Below are 18,601 nucleotides of genomic sequence, written 5' to 3'. Positions count from 1 at the left end.
TTATATTCCATGATGCTGAAAAGAAACTTGTAAATATAAACCTTATCATCTGTTCTAGTTCATCTTTTTGATCAGCATCCACAGCAGCCATGATCTGTAGAGGTGAGCGTGGCACTGGTAGTGGGGCATCAGAGGAACTCAATGACTGACAGTACTGGGCAATTAATCCATGTTCATCCTCACTGAAATTAAGTGAAATTAGGAGACTTGATCATTAACTATCCAAAAGACCAATCAGGTGACTAAGATGACTGAAAAATTGAAACATGATTGTGCTTTATCACAATTGGTGGATTTTAAATTTCTTCTCTTAACACCTAGAATTTAATATCATAAACAAGAGCACCATAGATTGTCATTTATTGCAAAATGTGCAGTACTGTGCAATGCCAACACAATAATAGTCGTCAGTATGTACTAGAATATTTTGTGTCAGTGTCAGATTCTGGCAATGTAAAATAATTCTTTTAAATCACAGGCTTTAAAAACTAAAAAAAATGTATGGCAATCATAAAATATAGTGTACAAAAAGTCCCTTTTTCATGTTGAAAAACTGAACCAAGTTGTAATGGTGAAGAGTTTACCAAAATTCATACAAAATCTATAGAATGATCACTAACATTACTGAAAGCATAGTCACTAATGATACAGAGCCGTTCTCTTAGATAAGTTCAAAGTACTAGTGGTAAGAGTATTAGGGTACGTTTATTATAAGTTGCCTCATGAAGTTTATGTAATGTCCCACAAACATACATCAGGAACTTCTGTTGTGTTTGTGCCATAAAAATAGCGATGAATTTATCTCGTAAAAGTATTGAATGAAGATACTTACCTGTCTGGGGTGGAGTTGGAGTTTGTTCTAAGTTCTACTTCTGCCAAACGTGAGGCATATAACTCAAGTCTTGAATGCATGTCTTGACTTGTTACATTGTGCTGAGGAGATGGTGAGGGAGATTCTAATGGATCACCCTACAAAAGAAGTTCTATTAGTTTTAAGTACTTTCTACAAAATATGTGTAGGTTTGTAAAAATTATATTTCTCCTAAATCTTTTAGTAAAAATAAAAATAATTTGGATATTTTAACTGTTGGTTAGTTAATGCTAAATCCTAACCCAATTTGACATTTATTGATAATATGCATAAGGATTATAACAGCAATTTAATCTATTACAAAAAGGAAACTCATGTGACTGCCAAAAGAAAACATGGCAATTAGTTTGCAGAAATTTCCTTGAAGATGATGATTATTCCTTACCTCTAAGACAGTCTGTACTGGTAAGTAACCTTTTTTGGTATGCTTTTGTAATGATCTCTTTGACTTAAATTTGTTTTTGAGGGCTTTTGTGAAGTCTTTCACATCTTCACCTGCAGTTGTCTATAAGAAAAAAGAATACAATCAGTTACAAGAATACAGTATACCATTACTATCTCAACAGATCAAAATATTTTCTTCACAACTTCAAACATTACCATTGTAGACTGTACACAAAATAATAAAAAAAAATAAAAGTGAATTCAATCACATGTTAAGTGATGTACATTACATTCATCTGCATTTAATGCACATTTAGTACCACGTATTAGACTGGCAAAAAAAAAATAATAATAAAATAATATAAAACTTATGAATACCTTAATTATATTGAACACCATTAAAAAAATATGAGAAAAAAAATCAGTCAGTACTACAGCAATGGACTTACTGCTGTGCAATATTCATGCATTGGGTGAGTGATCTTGTGACTCTTCCCACTTCTTCCATCAAAGAAGCACCGCTGACACATATCAAAGCTGAGGCACTTGAGGCAACGGTACCGTAAGCCTACAATAGGATATGCCTTGCAGATATTGCATTTAACCTGAAAAAGAAAACAATTACTTTTTTGCAAGCATTTTTTTCAAGAACACTTGACTACCCAAAAATTTCTTTACAAAACTAACCTGGCCTATAAAAATGAATGCTTAAAATTCCACTGAATTTTTATAAATTACAGGTTTTCATCAAATGGCAAGATACAAATTGCTGAAGCTACTTATTAAAAATGGCTTTCCCTGGATGAAATTATCTCCGAAATTTCATGAACTGATAGAAATACTTGGCCAGCAGTTATGTGAAGTCAACTGCAGTGACAAGGTAAATGTCATTAACCAAAAGTTCAGGATACTGTTCTAGTTACCTGATGCTGAATATTTTCTGAAGCTGCAACGCGATGCAAAACAGCTAACCATACTAGTGACTGAGGTTCTTGTTGCACCCATGCCAAGAAATGCACAGCCTGCAATGTTTTAATTTTAAATATAATGGCCCAATATATTCTGAAAACAAAATTTGTTTCAACCACAAAAATTTCTAAAGCAATTATTTTGTAAAAATGATGAAAGTTTAAAGCACATTTAGAATCGAGGCATTAATATTTTCTTAAAGGTTGTCTTCATTACAGTGGACCCTCCATATTCAAGGGGGATGTGTACCAGATGCAAATACTTATTTAAAACCCCTCTTGAAAATGCTTAGAACTCCCTATTTTGTCAGTTCAAAGATAAGAAAAACAATGTAAAATGCTTATAACTGAATATTTTAATAGTTTTATCACAAAAAGTACATTTAGGGTAGTCATGAAACTGACATGGTAATACGGTAATTGGTGAATATTTCTCCGCGAAAAACACAGTGAATACACAAATTTCCCCCAAATAATGGGTAGATATGATCCCTAGAGAAATCTGAGAATAGGCGAGTCCGTGAATCTTGAGAACACGAATACAGGGTGTCCACTGTAATTGGTTATACATATTCTTATATATGTATATAAGTACAGAGTAAACCATAAAAAATTATATTTTTTATATTAAAGGATCTAATACGCAATTTGCAACACCAATTCACAGTTTCATTTTTTGACAACTAAAGTATTGTAGAACTGTTTCAGTAACATCAGAAATAGTTAAAACTTTATCATTACTAAAATACAAAAATACTGATGAAGCTTCAGGTGCAAAAGGAAAACAATAAATATATATAGTAGTATATATACATACTATATATAAAAAAATATAAAATCTGATTTCACTCTTTAAACTGCACTGAATGTTATGAACATAATAAATAACAAAGATAATGCTTGTACAAAAGTTCATGATATCCCACAATGGTTATTATTTCCATATAATTTCTACTGCTAAGAAAAGAAATCTGGTAAGATGATGGGCTAATGCATTAGGATATCATGGATTTTTAAATGCTTTTACATGGATGACATTTTCCAGGATATATTGCATCATTTGCAATATGGTCAAGTATATAATGTGGCCAAATTACCCAACAGCATCAAAAGGTTACTGCCTTATTACTGTATATGTAGTATATAAGTATTATCATACAACATTCCGTTTACATACCTCAATAGTTTCTCTGTCTTTTCCAGCTTTCGTGAAACAGCTACGAACTGACGGTTCTATGTTTGATCCACCAAATGCTGCAACCTCACCCAACTGGCGTGGAACTTGTACACAGTCGTGTAACAATAACCCTAATTTTCTTTGATCAACTAGGCGATTTGGGTCAGCAATTAGCCGGAACATATCTGTAACGCATTATGAAGATAAAGTCATCCTCAGTTTTGAAAAAGTGTATGTATAACTTAACACAGTAAGGGGTAACATGCAGAACTTTTCAAGTTATGATTGTAAATTCCACCGTAATGCTTTAAATTCTTCCATATAAACTTTTCAAGCAATAAACTACACTAAAATAATGATTAACTAGGTTAATACAACCTAATCAACACAAAAAGTTCACAGTACTATGAAGTTGAATACTGGATACTATATTTACTTACATCTGTATTTTTCTTCTAAATGGCCACAGCAAAGGCAGACAAGACCAATCTTGAAAGAGAGAACTCTCATCTGCCCTGTCCTTTGGCTGTCATATACATTTAAAAGCCAATTGAGACAGAGGTCTATGGCAAGGGTGGTATTAACTTCTGGATGATCAGCAGATATATTTGCATATAAAGCTGACAAAACCACAACCATATCACCTACATCAATTAGCCGGTCATTTTGTCCCCTGAGACCATGCTCATCAAATACATCTGTTGCCATTTGCAGTTTGGCAAGATCCACTGAAAACCAAGAAAAATAGACGATCAATTTTTCATGTACTGAATGAACCTAATACAGTATTACTTTAAGGTTCCCATATTTCAACATCATGAAGAAAACTTGCCACTGATATAAAAGTAATTTTAGCAATTGAAATTAACAACACTTAAACATATTGTATTTAAATCCAGTCATTAAAAATATACAAATTTTTTATTAAATTCAGTAATCCATCTAAATACCATCATTGAAAATATACACATTTTATGATAAAATTCAGTAATACATCCAAATATTACATAAACAATACAGTTTACAATTAAAGTACTATTTCAGTGATAGGTACTTACAGGACAGCTTCTTCTGTAACATTCTAAGTTTTGTAGCTGTTCTGTAGGCAGAGAACTTGATATGGTTGAATTCATTCATAGAGTCTAGTAAGTCCATCATGATTGGATGATCCCAGTGGGTGCTCTCCTGATCATGACTACAAAACAAGAGATAAAACGACATCATTAGGAAAATTACAATTATCCTGGCTTTTATTATGTGTGAAGTTTCGTAATACTGATATACTGTCATGGTCACTCATAAATCAATTTCCCAAATTGCAAAATAAGAAAGAAACAGTAAGATTCTCACTTGATGTAATAAGGCACTTTATTACTAGTTGTAGCCCTCTCCCATGGTGGTGACACTGAAGATGCCAACTGGGCAGGGGTGAGTGGTGTGACCTCTCTGGATCTGCTGGCCACTTGTCGCCATCTGTCATTGACTGCTGTTTCTAAATTTTTCCATCTATAAAGGTAATGAAATGAAAGAAATAATTTAATATAAATATTTCAATATTATCATTTGTTTTTGTGGTAGTGCAATTTGTTTGGTCAGTTAATAAAACTGATATACTGTATTATGGTACTGAACCTTAAAAAGTATCTTACTGTACATCCAAAACTTTTATAATGCTACAAAACACTACTAAAACTTCTCTACCAAGGAAAAAAAATAACCATATCCTTATACATACTCTATTGCTATGCCATTTCAAACCAGAAAGCCAAGCTAATAACTACTTCTAAATGGAAGTATGGAAAGCTAAACACTGTGCAACACATTGACACCTTTAGTCTGGTTTCTCATGCTTATATTTTTTTTGGGACAAAAAAGGACAGCTCATTTCTTGTTCTGAAGAGAATCACTCCAAAACTCAACTTATTACATAGTCAAACTGACACAATTCTGAATTAGTATTGTTAACAATACTTTAACAGAAATTATAGAAACGGATAATAACAAAGGAAATAGACTGATAAAACATTTGTCATTCACTTTTAACATAGTACTCAGGACATTGATGTTCATAATTTGTTAGGTCACTTTTCCAATGGTATTTGTTCGTCTTTCAACATATATATGACAAAATAATTTAGTGCTATGTGAAAAACCATCAACAAATAACATAAAGCAAGCAAATAGAAATCCATAAAAAAGTTTGTGTAACGGCTATTTCCTGCTGTTTCATGTAACGGCAAAAAAGAAACGTAAGGCAATTATAATGAATATATACGAGAATGATCGAGTATCTGCACTAAGCCTAAACTGCCTTTCTTCTGCATAAACTGATGTTTCATTTAATCAAACCTTACAGAACACACATTGGTAAATATACCAAATTTGTAACTAATTTGTATTTTTCATAACTAACAAACCTGAGGTCTTAACATTAGGATTTACTAGCGCCAAGCTGGAAACCGGTAGAATTAAAATTACACTTGTGAGATCCAGGGACTAATGGCATCTATACCAGGTCACGGGTCTACAGTATTTTATGTAATGTATTCTGCTGCCGTGCTTTCATACTTAAAAAAAAAAGTAGTATGTAAAAAGAATAAATCCTCAATACTGAGCTGTACTATATTTTGGTATAAATAATGACCGCTTCCCCTTACCATTCAAATAGGTGAACTTACGAGTTTTGTAAAATGATTCCACTTATGGGCATCACAATGAAAATTACAAGGTACACTGCTGTAGTAACATTAACGACATTTCAATAAACTACATATATCAATATTTTGACCATGGTTTTCTGCTCTCAAGTCTACTTATTACAAACCTATCGTACAATTTCTATCTTGCTTTGACTCTAATTTATATTATACGAGTATTATACGTAAGTGTGTACATACATACACACATTACTCGCAAACACGCAACTGGTTTCAGAGCAAGCACACTATATCCTTCATCAGATCTTCAAAGGTAAAATACACTAATCAAAACACAAGAATATGATTTGAACATCAAAATACAATAAAATCTTGAAAAACATTTTGAAAATAAAATTTGATGCAGGGAATAAACAACGGAAAAAGGATCTATATAAAAATGTGAAAACAAGAACAACATAACAAATGTCTATAGAACAAGAAACAGCTCAAAACAAAAAATTCTTTTTTTTAACAAGGTCTGCTATTCGCATACATTCTTAATTAACCAACACCCAGAATGTAATTATATATATATATATATATTATCTATATATATATATATATATATTATATATCATATATATATATTATAATAATTATAGATATATATATATATATATATATATACGTTCTTTTACTATTTCACCCTATCCTAACGAAATTCTCTCAAGTCACATCAAAAGAACTACTAACAATTGTTATCAAATAAAAGAATTTGTCCCATAAAATAATGCACAGATTAATGGCAGACTGTGTGCAAATTTGGAAAGTATTTTTACATTTATTTAGCCCTTAACTGTTCAAGTGACTGGCGTTTTTGGCTATGGGCCATGGATTGTATGACCTAGGTGTGAGTGATGTCGTTTGAAGTGAAATTTAACTTTGGAACTTTTATCATCCACTTACCTTCTGCTTGGTTTTTTAATGAGCGGGTAGAATATATATGGTAAACATTAGACAATTAAGTTTCTACAAGACATGTGAGCATTTTATAACTGCTACGGTGATATAACAACGAGGACATTTCTTCTTATACAATGAATGTACCAGTGCATACACAGTGTTACTTTTTTAATATTTACTCAATACACATAAATAACAATCAAGTTTCTGTATGTCAGTCGTGTGATAAATACAAATAACATTCAAAGGGAATATTTCACAAACTATGTTAAGTAATGATTTTGTTAGGCTATTTTTTTCTTTTTATTTCCAAATATATTCATGAGAATAGGAAGACTACAACTGAATTCTCATTCCTGCACTTCTTTTAAATACAATGCACAATATTGTACTGAAAACTGAGTTTTATATATATTATGCTGGTAGCAGATAACGCAGAAAGTTTTCAAATACAGTTAACATTGTTCGTTTCAGAACAACTGACTGTTCTGCAGAACAAGAAATGAAACTCATTTTGAAGAGGCAAAAATTAAAACTTTATGCTACATCCAAAATACTGCAAGTCTGACACTGCCTTCGAGTGAAAATGAGAAACATATCTAGCCAAGGCAAACTATGGCAATGAAGTAAATGTCTAACTACCTCGTATAACCAATCGTATGTTATTCTCGTGGGCAGCGAGGCAAAATTTAATACAATTAAGTGGCATGAGATGAGAAACAACGACAAAGAGTTTATTTGTACTACCAACCTATTATTGAGGTCATGGAGCTTGGCCGAGTTAGCAGGGGTGAGTGGCACATTATGAGCCGAAAACCGAGCGGCTTGATCGTTGACGTCGTCCACTCCGCGCTGCAATTCCGCCAGACCTTCGCGGAATTTCTGAAACAATTTCGTTTATTTTACTCTCAAGTAACTAGAATTGAATGTGTATAGAATTTAGGCCAAGGCCAAGTGCTGGGACCTATGAGGTCATTCAGCACTGAATGGGGAATTGACAGTAAAATTGGTTTTGAAAATCAGATGGAAGAAGGAGAATATGAATGGAGGCACAGTAAAAGGAAGTAAAAACAAAATGTAGCTACAAAAGTCCACCTTAAGCTTAAGAAGGGATCACAAAATATTATTTTTCTTTATCGTTGTTTAAGATGAATACATATTCATATGGTACAGCCAAAGATGATAGTAACTCGATAAGCAAGTTTTCAAAGAGAGAGAGAGAGAGAGAGAGAGAGAGAGAGAGAGAGAGAGAGAGAGAGAGAGAGAGAAACTAAGCTCGTATATGAAAAATTAAACAACTGCAGATTAGAATATACATAACCACTCATGTTAGCATTGTTAGGTCTGAAGTGTGGGGCATTTATTTATTATCTCATTTCGTCCACCGTGAAAAAATGACGAAACTGTCATTGTAGTGCTTCATCGAACAAGACTTTTTAGCATATTCTGATTCATCTTACTAAAAGGGCGAATTTTCTTAAACTATTTAGGAAAACTTTTTTTTTTCTTTTTTTATTATAGCTGAACATGTATGTAAACTTACTTTGCATGACCAACCCCCAACAGAAAAAAAAACTTACCCTAACATTGTGGGCGTGTTGATCTGCGAGGTTCGGGTCTTGGGAGATGGGGCCCCACGCATCGGCAGTCTTTTGGGCTTCGTCTAACCGCCCGCTCACTTCCTCTACCGTCTTCTGTAACACGCCCAATTTCTGTAAAAGAAAGAAAGAAGATGACAATCATACTCATTATTGGAAGAATCTTGTTTCTTAATTCTAGGATGATGGCAAAACAATATAGACCACGGAAAAACAAAGGCATTAATAACTAATAATAATAATACTAACTACTATATATACATTAGAGGACTAACATCCTTGACATGAGCAATTATTTTTCACTTAGACGTAACGAACACCTAAATATTAAAATGGTATAAAAAAAGAGAGAGAAAATCAGGATTTTATTTTTTGATCTACATATCACAGACTCATTCGGACAATTCTAGAGAAACGAAAGTTTCTCTCTTCAAGTTGGAAAATGAATTGGGCTTTCGAACACACCTCAAAGTAAAAATGTCGAGTGGTTTTACCGATACTAATGAGACGATCCAACCAGCAAGCCTTGAGAGAGAGAGAGAGAGAGAGAGAGAGAGATATTCGTGATGCTAATTCACTTGGTCATATTTTCTATTGAATAAGAGTAGTCCCACCGTCTCTCTCTCTCTCTCTCTCTCTCTCTCTCTCTCTCTCTCTCACTTCAGAATTCAAACAAAATGAAGAAGAATACATCAGCGCAGATTACTAATAGGAACACTAGTTACTTCAGCATCTAGTGCCCAAACAAAGTGCAAGTTTGAGAGAGAGAGTCTCAACTGGTCTACCCTATTTAGGCGTAAAAATCCCGCAGATTGGTCTACGAGAGCCTTGCCTTACTGATTGCCACCACCACAGATTATATAAATACACATATCATGAATGACGTTTCATTTACATTACGTTAGAACATTGAATTGTAATATAAAAAAACTAAACTAAATATTTATTACTCTTCCACGAAAGTAATGAATAGGACATCGCAGGTCAAAGAAAACAAAATAAAACAACATAACCCTACGACAACTGTTAAGAAAATTCTATATTAGCAAGCCAGAGGATTTTATAGTCCTTTGATTTTTCCCCACATTCTTTTCCAGAAGACCAATCATATATTTCAACAGACCAGCCACATGAGTATAAAAATGGGAAATGTCCACACATACACAACAATCTTTCTGTCCGTACTTTCTCGACGGTAAGAGTCAAGATGCCCTTGAGAAAACACATTATGTTTATCACTACACATAACACGCGCCCTTATGATTGATCAAAACATCGCTTAATACGATGTCCAGTGATCGAATAACCAAATAAGTATGCCACGCATGCGCTGACAGTTTACAAATAAATCGGGGAGATGCTTAAAAAAAAAAAAAAAAAAAAAAAAACACACACACACACACAGAGAAGAGGAGGAAAAAGAAGAAGAAGAGGACGCCTTTCGTACCACACTGATTAGACTTATAAACTGTATGTATACTGTGCTTGTGCAATAAAGTGCACAAGTACACATGTAAAATGTAAAATTGTTTCGGCGATGTTTTAAAATATCTCCTAAAAGCGAATCCCTCGGCAAATTGCAGCAACAAGGCGATGGAACACAAGAAGCAACGCGAGAAAGCTTCACAATAAAACGTCATTATGACAGCCATATACAACCACATAAAAAAAAGCAATGATATCATCACTGACATCTCTTAAGTCATCTCATCCCAAGGAGGATTGATAACATCGTTTCACTAAAGCTGTATGCGGAACGGCCCTCCTTGTAAACACAAGTGGAAGAGCAAACTTCTCTTCTCAGTCGTTCCTGACAGGAAGCTGATAGGGTCAGCCGTTGACAGACGAGGTGTTGAGGAAATGTCAGTGGCCTACAGGCGGGAAGGATGCTGCACCATAAAAAGTAGCAGACCTTGTGGAAAGGAGATCACTGGTTGCCGTAGAGTGCCTTTATAGGGAACGTATCGACAACCCCAAATTGGGAGCCATAGATAGCATCGTATGCCTGTGGTGGTGGTGGATATTCCATCTTTCATACGGAGTATAAAAGTACTTCGTATATTTGGCATCTCTGGCCGGGCCACATATAAAGGGTGGATGTAATAATAATAATAATAATAATAATAATAATAATAATAATAATAATAATAATAATAATAATAATAATAACTGTAGCATGAGTCTTGAAATGGAGAAACACATCCATTTATGTATGAGTACATATTTATTCAAAAATAAATTCTCAAAAGCTGTCGAAATTATTTCTACATATATGTGCACATACATAACTACAGATTTGATTCTCCAATAATAATAATAATAATAATAATAATAATAATAATAATAATAACTAAATAAATAAAATAATAATAATAATAATAATAATAATAATAATAATAATAATAATAATAATAATAATACTCTTCAAAGAGTCATCAGTCTCTACGGTCATAAAAACAACCGACAGCAATGACAAAATCAGCCCGAAATAATATCCACGAAAGAAAAACTCTCAGAAAACCCTTATGCAACAACCAAAGTTGGAAAGCGTCGCTCGCCAGAATAAACATCGCTCGATATAGAGATAAACACAGCACTGAAAACAAGACGTTACCTCATGCACGGCCATGAAGAAAACGTAGGCTCAGGAAAAAAAAAAAATAGAGATGTCAAATGATTCTGAACTGAGCGAACGCGAAGGTCAGGGCATGCATCCAATCTTCAGAGATTATGAAGTCCATTCTTTAATACCCAGGCAACACGAACATTTTAACAGCATTCAAAGGCGAATGGGACCCAACGTTCTAAGTGAGCAGCAGATCTGAATAGACTTCCACCCAAGATAATGATGGTAATAAATAGTTAGCGTATCCTTTCAGATGAGCCTTCCTGAATAATGCAAGGTTCAAGGTCGCTATTATAGAAAAAAATAAGACTGCTCTCCTACGTATACAGCAAGTTGTGTAATCTACGCCAAAGTCACTGTCTTCAGTTCAGACCCCAAATCGTTAAAAGGAAACAGGTTTCAGGTAACCTCTAAATTGCTCTTGCCAAGCATGATTCACATCCTGCGCTATTATAAAATCAAGTTCACTCCACCTACACGCAATAATAAACTTTATTTTTTGGTTGGTCTATCAGTTAATCTCTTTATTGACACATTAAAAACTGATCACTTTCCCACCTTCGAACACTTATTTATGGTAAACAGAAGCTAGTCACAGTCATTTAGTATCTAATCCCTTCTGTTGACTTGGTGACATCAAAGCAAAACAGAGAGAGAGAGAGAGAGAGAGAGAGAGAGAGAGAGAGAGAGAGAGAGAGAGAGAGAGAGAGAGAGAGAGAGAGAGAGATTCCACTCCAGACATTTTCGACTCACGAAGAAGTCGCTGAAGTGACGAATGAAAAATAAGAGAAGTTCGAACGTCGTGAACCTCCCTCTACATTTCCTGCTGTATCCCGGGCACAGCCCCTGAGGAGGCTGAGAGCTGGCGACCTTCAAGGGGGCGCACCTCTACGTAGCCATTTGGGCAGCAGCGCAGCCACCTGTCATTAACATATGCGTCAACCACCTCTTCCTACCCGAACTAGGAGGGTGCTATGTCCATCTGGGTGCCACTAAACCTTTCGTGATCGCATTAACTAACTCCTACGTACACAAAACAGACGACAGAGCTCTAACAAAACATTCCTCCTATGGACGAAGCGCATGAAATACCTCGGCTAGAAGGAAGCGGGTGACCGAACAGCTAGGCCCAACGTTCTCTTCAGGCCTGGTTAGTCACATACCATTTCTTAGCAAAGAAGGAGGAACCCTAAGTTATGAAAAATAAGTAAATTACGGACAAGAAATGTTGAACGATATTTTGAGAGAAAGGAGAACGCATTTCCGTTTCTGATCTTTCGAGGAAGAATCGCGAGGAAGAATTTTGTTAAGTGAACCACGCCCAAGAGGAATACGATACCAGCGGCTGTGTCACTCAAAACAAACTTGAACGTCGTTGACAGGATTTCCCCACCAGTTGCTTTGATCCAAATTTCTTATTCTGAGACGTTTTTTCCTTTTTTTCAATCCTCAGATTTATTTAGGAAAAAACCGACCGATTCCATAGCGCTTTCATCAAACTTACATAGATGAAGAATATAGACGTATGACACATGCTCACTTGCTTACAATGAATAATATGCAGTATGCTGCAAGAATATCAAAGCAGATACGATGAGTCAACTCTGCACTTCTGGAAATGCAATAAAACTTGATGGTAGAAGGCTACGAACAAAGTAGGTTTATTATTTATTATTGCTACGAATAACTGTTGCTGGTTTTCATCACCATGCGATAAAAAGTGTCATGAAAAAATGTTCCCAGATACCGAAATTATAATCTCCCACGAGATATTGAGCAATCAATGCATTGCGGACAAAAACCATCCTCTGACCAAAGCAATAAGAGCAGCCATATATCACACATGATTTAAAGCTACATAATTTCAGAGCGTTACGAGTCTCTCTCTCTCTCTCTCTCTCTCTCTCTCTCTCTCTCTCTCTCTCTCTCTCTCTCTCTCTCTCTCTCTCTCTCTCTCTCTCTCTCTCATCCATAAGCACTCACTTAATCTAACTTCAAAGCTGGAAGTATGCGTACTTTCTCTGGTATAAATTAACTGAGAGGTATATCAATAACGTTCTTACTGGATATCATTAATGGGCATGATCAAGTGAATGTGGCATTTTAGTGTAATTCCCAATGGCCCCCTGATGACACAAGGTGCCATGAGACCAACTGGCACAATGTTCTGGTCAAAGTAAAATACCAAGATTCTGCTACGCGGAACGAAATTATTAAAAGCCAAGGGCAGTTGAAACTTACGAAAATTCCGTCGAAAAAAACTGTTACAAAGAAATGATAACTGGCACTATGCATACCCAGTTACATATAAATATACAGAAACTTATCATAGATCTTCTAAAAGTTAGCAATAGCAGTATTATTAATGATAAATTGCTTTTTGGTTCAAAGATGCTACTGATAAAAGAATACAATTTAGTAATACATTCTGATAAATGAGGACGCAACTTGCTATATTCACCCAAAGGTTTGATATAACTAGAGAACAGGGTAGTCGGTCACTGACACGTACGATAAAATCTAAACTCTCTCTCTCTCATAATCATCACACACACGCACGTACGCACGCACGCACGCACGCACACACACACACACACACACACACACACACACACACACATATATATATATATATATATATATATATATATATATATATATATATCTATATATATATATATGTGTGTGTGTGTGTGTGTGTGTGTGTGTGTGTGTGTAGGTTGGTTTCCCGTACAAATATTAAAATACTTCAAGGGTATCACATGAATTTTCAAAATAAACTCATTGAATAAACTGTAAAATTGTGTTTAAAGAAATAAATGGCTTGCATGGGTACGGAGAAAAAAAATATTACAAAAATGAAAAACAGAGTAGATAATCAAATAGAGAAATATCTGAAGTAAAGTACTTCAACATAGCTCACCTCCCCCCCTCTACACACACACACAGACACACACACAGTTTAATAAAATCTTGTTCACTAAAGTGCAAATGGCTTTTAATTCGAGGTTCAGGTAAGACTTTACGATTTGTGTCAAACACAGTGCACGCACACAATAACCAGACATATACCTCTGTTACTGACATGTTGAAAAAAAAGAAGAATAAAAGATATTTCCAATCACACAGCTATTAATTTGAAGCACGTACAAGAAAGACAACCGAGGTACCAAATTCGAATCGAAAGCCAGCGGCGAAATAAAAATACGAGAAATGAAGAAAAATCAACTGGGGGTGGGGGTGGGGGGCATTGCTGTTTGCCAGCATGAAAGCACAGATTCTGCTCAAGGATAAAACAAACAAAACGTGAGCTTCTGGATAAAATATTAAGGGCGGGAGGAGGTCGCCCCTAATATCTGGGCTATGCAAGGGCGGAGAGTCTAAACATGCCACACACACAACCATGGTGGATGAGTACCCTCCTCCTCCACCTCTACCTCCTCCTCCTCCTCGACCCCCGTAACTCACGCCCACATGTAGGAGCGACGCCAGTTAAGGTGTTGGCAAAGATCCCATGCCAACATCTTCTGGAAATAAACCACCGCCATATCCCCTCACCGAAGGAGGAGGAGGAGGAGGAGGAGGAGGAGGAGGAGGAGGAGGAGGAATAGGTTGCAGAAGAGACAGTCTGACGACGATGGCCTCTATGCGGTGCCCTCAAGCAACTGAAAAATATCCTGAAGTGATGTCATCCACAGTAACAATGGACTCGCCATTGCAAGGTCATCCCAATATCCAAAATATGTCATTGAAGTGTTATGCGTTTGTACCTCTTTCGCTTATCTCCTCTCTCTCTCTCTCTCTCTCTCTCTCTCTCTCTCTCTCTCTCTCTCTCTCTCTCTGTTGTCCGTCCCATCGCCTTTTGCACGGAAACAAATGAACGAACAATGAAGTTGGAGATTCCAAGTATTTCACAATCATTATTTTTCTCGTCCCTTAATGCTTGATGAACTACATTTCCTTAAGTAAGCTATACTCTCAATATATACAGAGAGAGAGAGAGAGAGAGAGAGAGAGAGAGAGAGAGAGAGAGAGAGAGAGAGAGAGAGAGAGAACTAGCGCATTGAGCCAGGCAAATGGACCGTAACGTTAACATCCAGTTCTTCCCCATTTACCGCCGAATTCGTCAAATAACAATAAGAACTAATCTACAACAAAATGTTCATTCATGAAAGTACGACCTACTTGACAATGGCCCAAGCTACGAGATATGTCTCTTATTAAGGATGCTTAGTAGAAATTATCGCCCAGAACCACAGGAATACCTCGTCATACTCACAACCTCTCAATCATCCGTCTGTCTAGCCTGGGGTTAACAATCGGTATTAAACCCTATACGTAACCACGGTTCAACTATGCAGAAAAACGAACGAGTCGGAGGTACTCAATAATGACGAGTACCCCCACGTATATATCTGGCGTAATACGCTTTTACGCCGTTCTCGTGTCAGACCAGAAAATGGCACAATGACCATCCATGTGGCTCTGCTGGTAAGATTTATTTCAGCAGGGGAACTTATTACCACTCATTACATTTCCCGCGATGAAACTCATCATCTCGGCATCGTTTGATTTCTCACGGCAGCTTCCAGAGGGTAAGGATGAGAGCAATCTATTCCAGGGAAAATTCATCGACGGCCTTTTATTGCTATGATGCACCGCGACAATTATAGCAGCGTAAAGACTCTGGAGGTGCAATGGCTCCCGGGTAAATAGTAGGCGGCTTGGGCAAAAAGAGGGTAAGTGGAACTGCAGTGTTAATGTAAGCGACCCCTGGGGACAGGTAACTCGTTCCTTACTTCGAATTAGTTTCGATCAACATCCATCTACGCCCTCGTGGTTAACGCGAAAGCGCCCACATCAAACAGCCAGTGTTCCATTATATTCGAGGCCGTTAAAATACCGAAGGAATAGCTGTCGTTGTTGAAGCAAGCGACAGAAATTGAGAAGGATCGGTGTACCATATCATTAAGACCTCCTGCTCGGCTAAAACACTGCAATTGAAAAAAATTACTTAACGGAAAAAAACTGGATTGAAAAATATTACTTAAAAAAACTGGATTGAAAAAAATTACTTAAAAAAAACTGGATCCATCACAATGGTCAGCATGGATACAACGATGACTTATAAACAGTTCAGCTGTTGCTACCTGAGAAGACAGCGAGATACACCAAGCTGCGAAACAGATACCTATGTAAACAACGATCCTGTTTGTCCGTAATCTTACCAAAGGCTACTGGTCGCGTCAGTGCGTAGTCAACCAAACCACATTCTCTTATAAATGCTCCATATTATTTTGCAGCATTGCATGAAATATATATATATATATATATATATATATATATATTATATATATATATCTATATATATATATAATATATATATATATATAGAGAGAGAGAGAGAGAGATAGAGAGAGAGAGGAGAAAGAGAGAGAGAGATGCTTTCAACCACATATTGCTACACAGCGTTCTTGTTCAACAACTCTAGCGTTTCATAATAGATTAAACAGTGAAAAAGAGCAAAATAAATCCATACTTTTATTGTATTTTTGTGAAATACATACGGCGTTAGAATACGCAATTTGCGTAGCCGAAGATTGACTTGACAAATTTATATGAAAGGGGTCGCTTTAGATAAAACAATATGCTAACCTAACACCTTCCTATATCTTACTATATTATGTACATGAATCAGCAATATTAATTTTACGTAATTTCGATGCTGAAGCAAATCATTCACTCCGTTACCTACAACTCCGTTGATGAAAATATTCCAGTGAAGAAAAGATTTATCATTCTTACGAGAGAATCGCCAAGCGTTTTTCTGTACCAAGATCATTGACATCTGCAATTCCACGGAACCTTTGCTTGTGCCGACACGCCCTCCGATTAGCACACAGATGGTAAATTGCACTATCATGGCATTCCTCTGCGGATTTTTCTAACGTTCAGCGAGTCAAGTGGGGCTAAGTAAATTGTGAATAGGCAGAGATAAGATTCTTAATGTTATACGATTTGCTTTGTAACGGAAGTGCATACGAAAACCTCATTTTAAAACCACGGGAATTCAATAATAACAAAATCATTTACTTGTATGTTTATAATAATAATAATAATAATAATAATAATAATAATAATAATATAATAATAATAATAATAATAATAATATAATATAATAATAAATAATGGAAAAGTAAATCCACAATAGTATGTCTGTTTGATTTTGTTATTCCAAATATAAAGCAGAAAGCTTTCTGCTTTATATTTCAAAATGACAAAATCAAACTGACATACTATTATGGATTTACTTTTCCATTTTATTGTCTCATGTGATAATGAGTTTTCTTTTAATAATAATAATAAGAATTCAGAAAATATCGTAAACACATTCCAGTCCAACAATACCCAAAGGGAATTCGCTGCATGGAATATAAGGCAAGAAGCAACAGATGGCGAACATCACATCTGCAAGGGGTGGTCTTGTGATACGATACGGATGACCGCCATCCAGAAGGGGAATTCAATACCAAAATGATCATAGAAGCCATTTAAACGTCACCTAATTTCTAAAGGTGGTCAGCAAGGGGACACTCATTATTCATCTGCATAATGGACACGTGTCAGCACCCGAGTACGTGAAAGGTTCTTACAAGAAAAACTAAAAGACCACGATGTTAAATATGTATACAGCATACTATAATTATGAGCAGTAATATTTAAAAGAACACTCCATAGAGTACGATCTCACTCCATATAACATATTTTTAACATTTTATATTCAATATTTAGCTAAAGATGAAATCTATTCAATAAGGATCAAGCCCCCAGGGGCCACTGACTTGAAATTCAATCTTCCAAAGACTCAAAGAATTTGGTGTCCATTAGAAAAAAGTAAGAGGTGGTAAAGGGAGATAAAGAAAGAAAAGATATATCTATTACCAAAAAAAGAAAAATAAATTAATAAATAAATAAAAATGTATTAAAATGAAAGTAGATCATAATGTTTTCGGAAAAACAGGTACGAAAAAAAAAGGCCAGTAACAGTAAAATTTTAATGAGTATTTTTTTTTGCAATGCTTGCTTGGTCAAGCAAAGTGAACATGCTGCACGGTGCGTGCCTTTAATCACCAGCCACGGCTCCACTCGTTCATAAACCCACGCCACTTGAAATCAAACATCACGATAAGGAGAAATAATACTTCCCTTTTATGGCTTCCAAGAAATACACTCGCAAAAAACACGCTAGGCATTCTTATAGCAGTTGCTTGCATATGTGCATGCGGGAGGGACGAATATCACCGCAGAAGTAAGGCGTTTTGTTAAATTTTTTTTAGACACAACAGGAAATTCGTCGAAGGAAGTTTGATAGTAA

The 18,601-nt window shown here is 35.6% G+C and overlaps 1 protein-coding gene across 13 annotated transcripts in view; it reads right to left on the bottom strand.

The window, feature by feature from the left end:
• LOC135214883 (dystrophin-like) overlaps positions 1 to 18,601 on the bottom strand; it is a 1,767,410-nt gene that overhangs the window by 13,241 nt on the left and 1,735,568 nt on the right. For all 13 annotated transcript variants that reach the window (XM_064249322.1, XM_064249323.1, XM_064249325.1 and 10 more), the window contains 11 exons: positions 8,583 to 8,714; positions 7,754 to 7,884; positions 4,751 to 4,906; positions 4,459 to 4,595; positions 3,841 to 4,128; positions 3,401 to 3,585; positions 2,179 to 2,277; positions 1,705 to 1,860; positions 1,257 to 1,376; positions 833 to 969; positions 42 to 182 (listed from right to left, as the gene is read on the bottom strand). In XM_064249322.1, coding sequence (XP_064105392.1) covers positions 42 to 182; positions 833 to 969; positions 1,257 to 1,376; positions 1,705 to 1,860; positions 2,179 to 2,277; positions 3,401 to 3,585; positions 3,841 to 4,128; positions 4,459 to 4,595; positions 4,751 to 4,906; positions 7,754 to 7,884; positions 8,583 to 8,714 — 1,682 coding nt within the window. The remainder of the gene's footprint in view (positions 1 to 41; positions 183 to 832; positions 970 to 1,256; positions 1,377 to 1,704; positions 1,861 to 2,178; positions 2,278 to 3,400; positions 3,586 to 3,840; positions 4,129 to 4,458; positions 4,596 to 4,750; positions 4,907 to 7,753; positions 7,885 to 8,582; positions 8,715 to 18,601) is intronic.

Source organism: Macrobrachium nipponense, chromosome 46 (genome assembly GCF_015104395.2).
Source record: "Macrobrachium nipponense isolate FS-2020 chromosome 46, ASM1510439v2, whole genome shotgun sequence".
Lineage (NCBI taxonomy): Eukaryota > Metazoa > Arthropoda > Malacostraca > Decapoda > Palaemonidae > Macrobrachium > Macrobrachium nipponense.
Note: the sequence above shows the minus strand (reverse complement) of the source record. Positions and strands in the feature narration are given on the sequence as shown.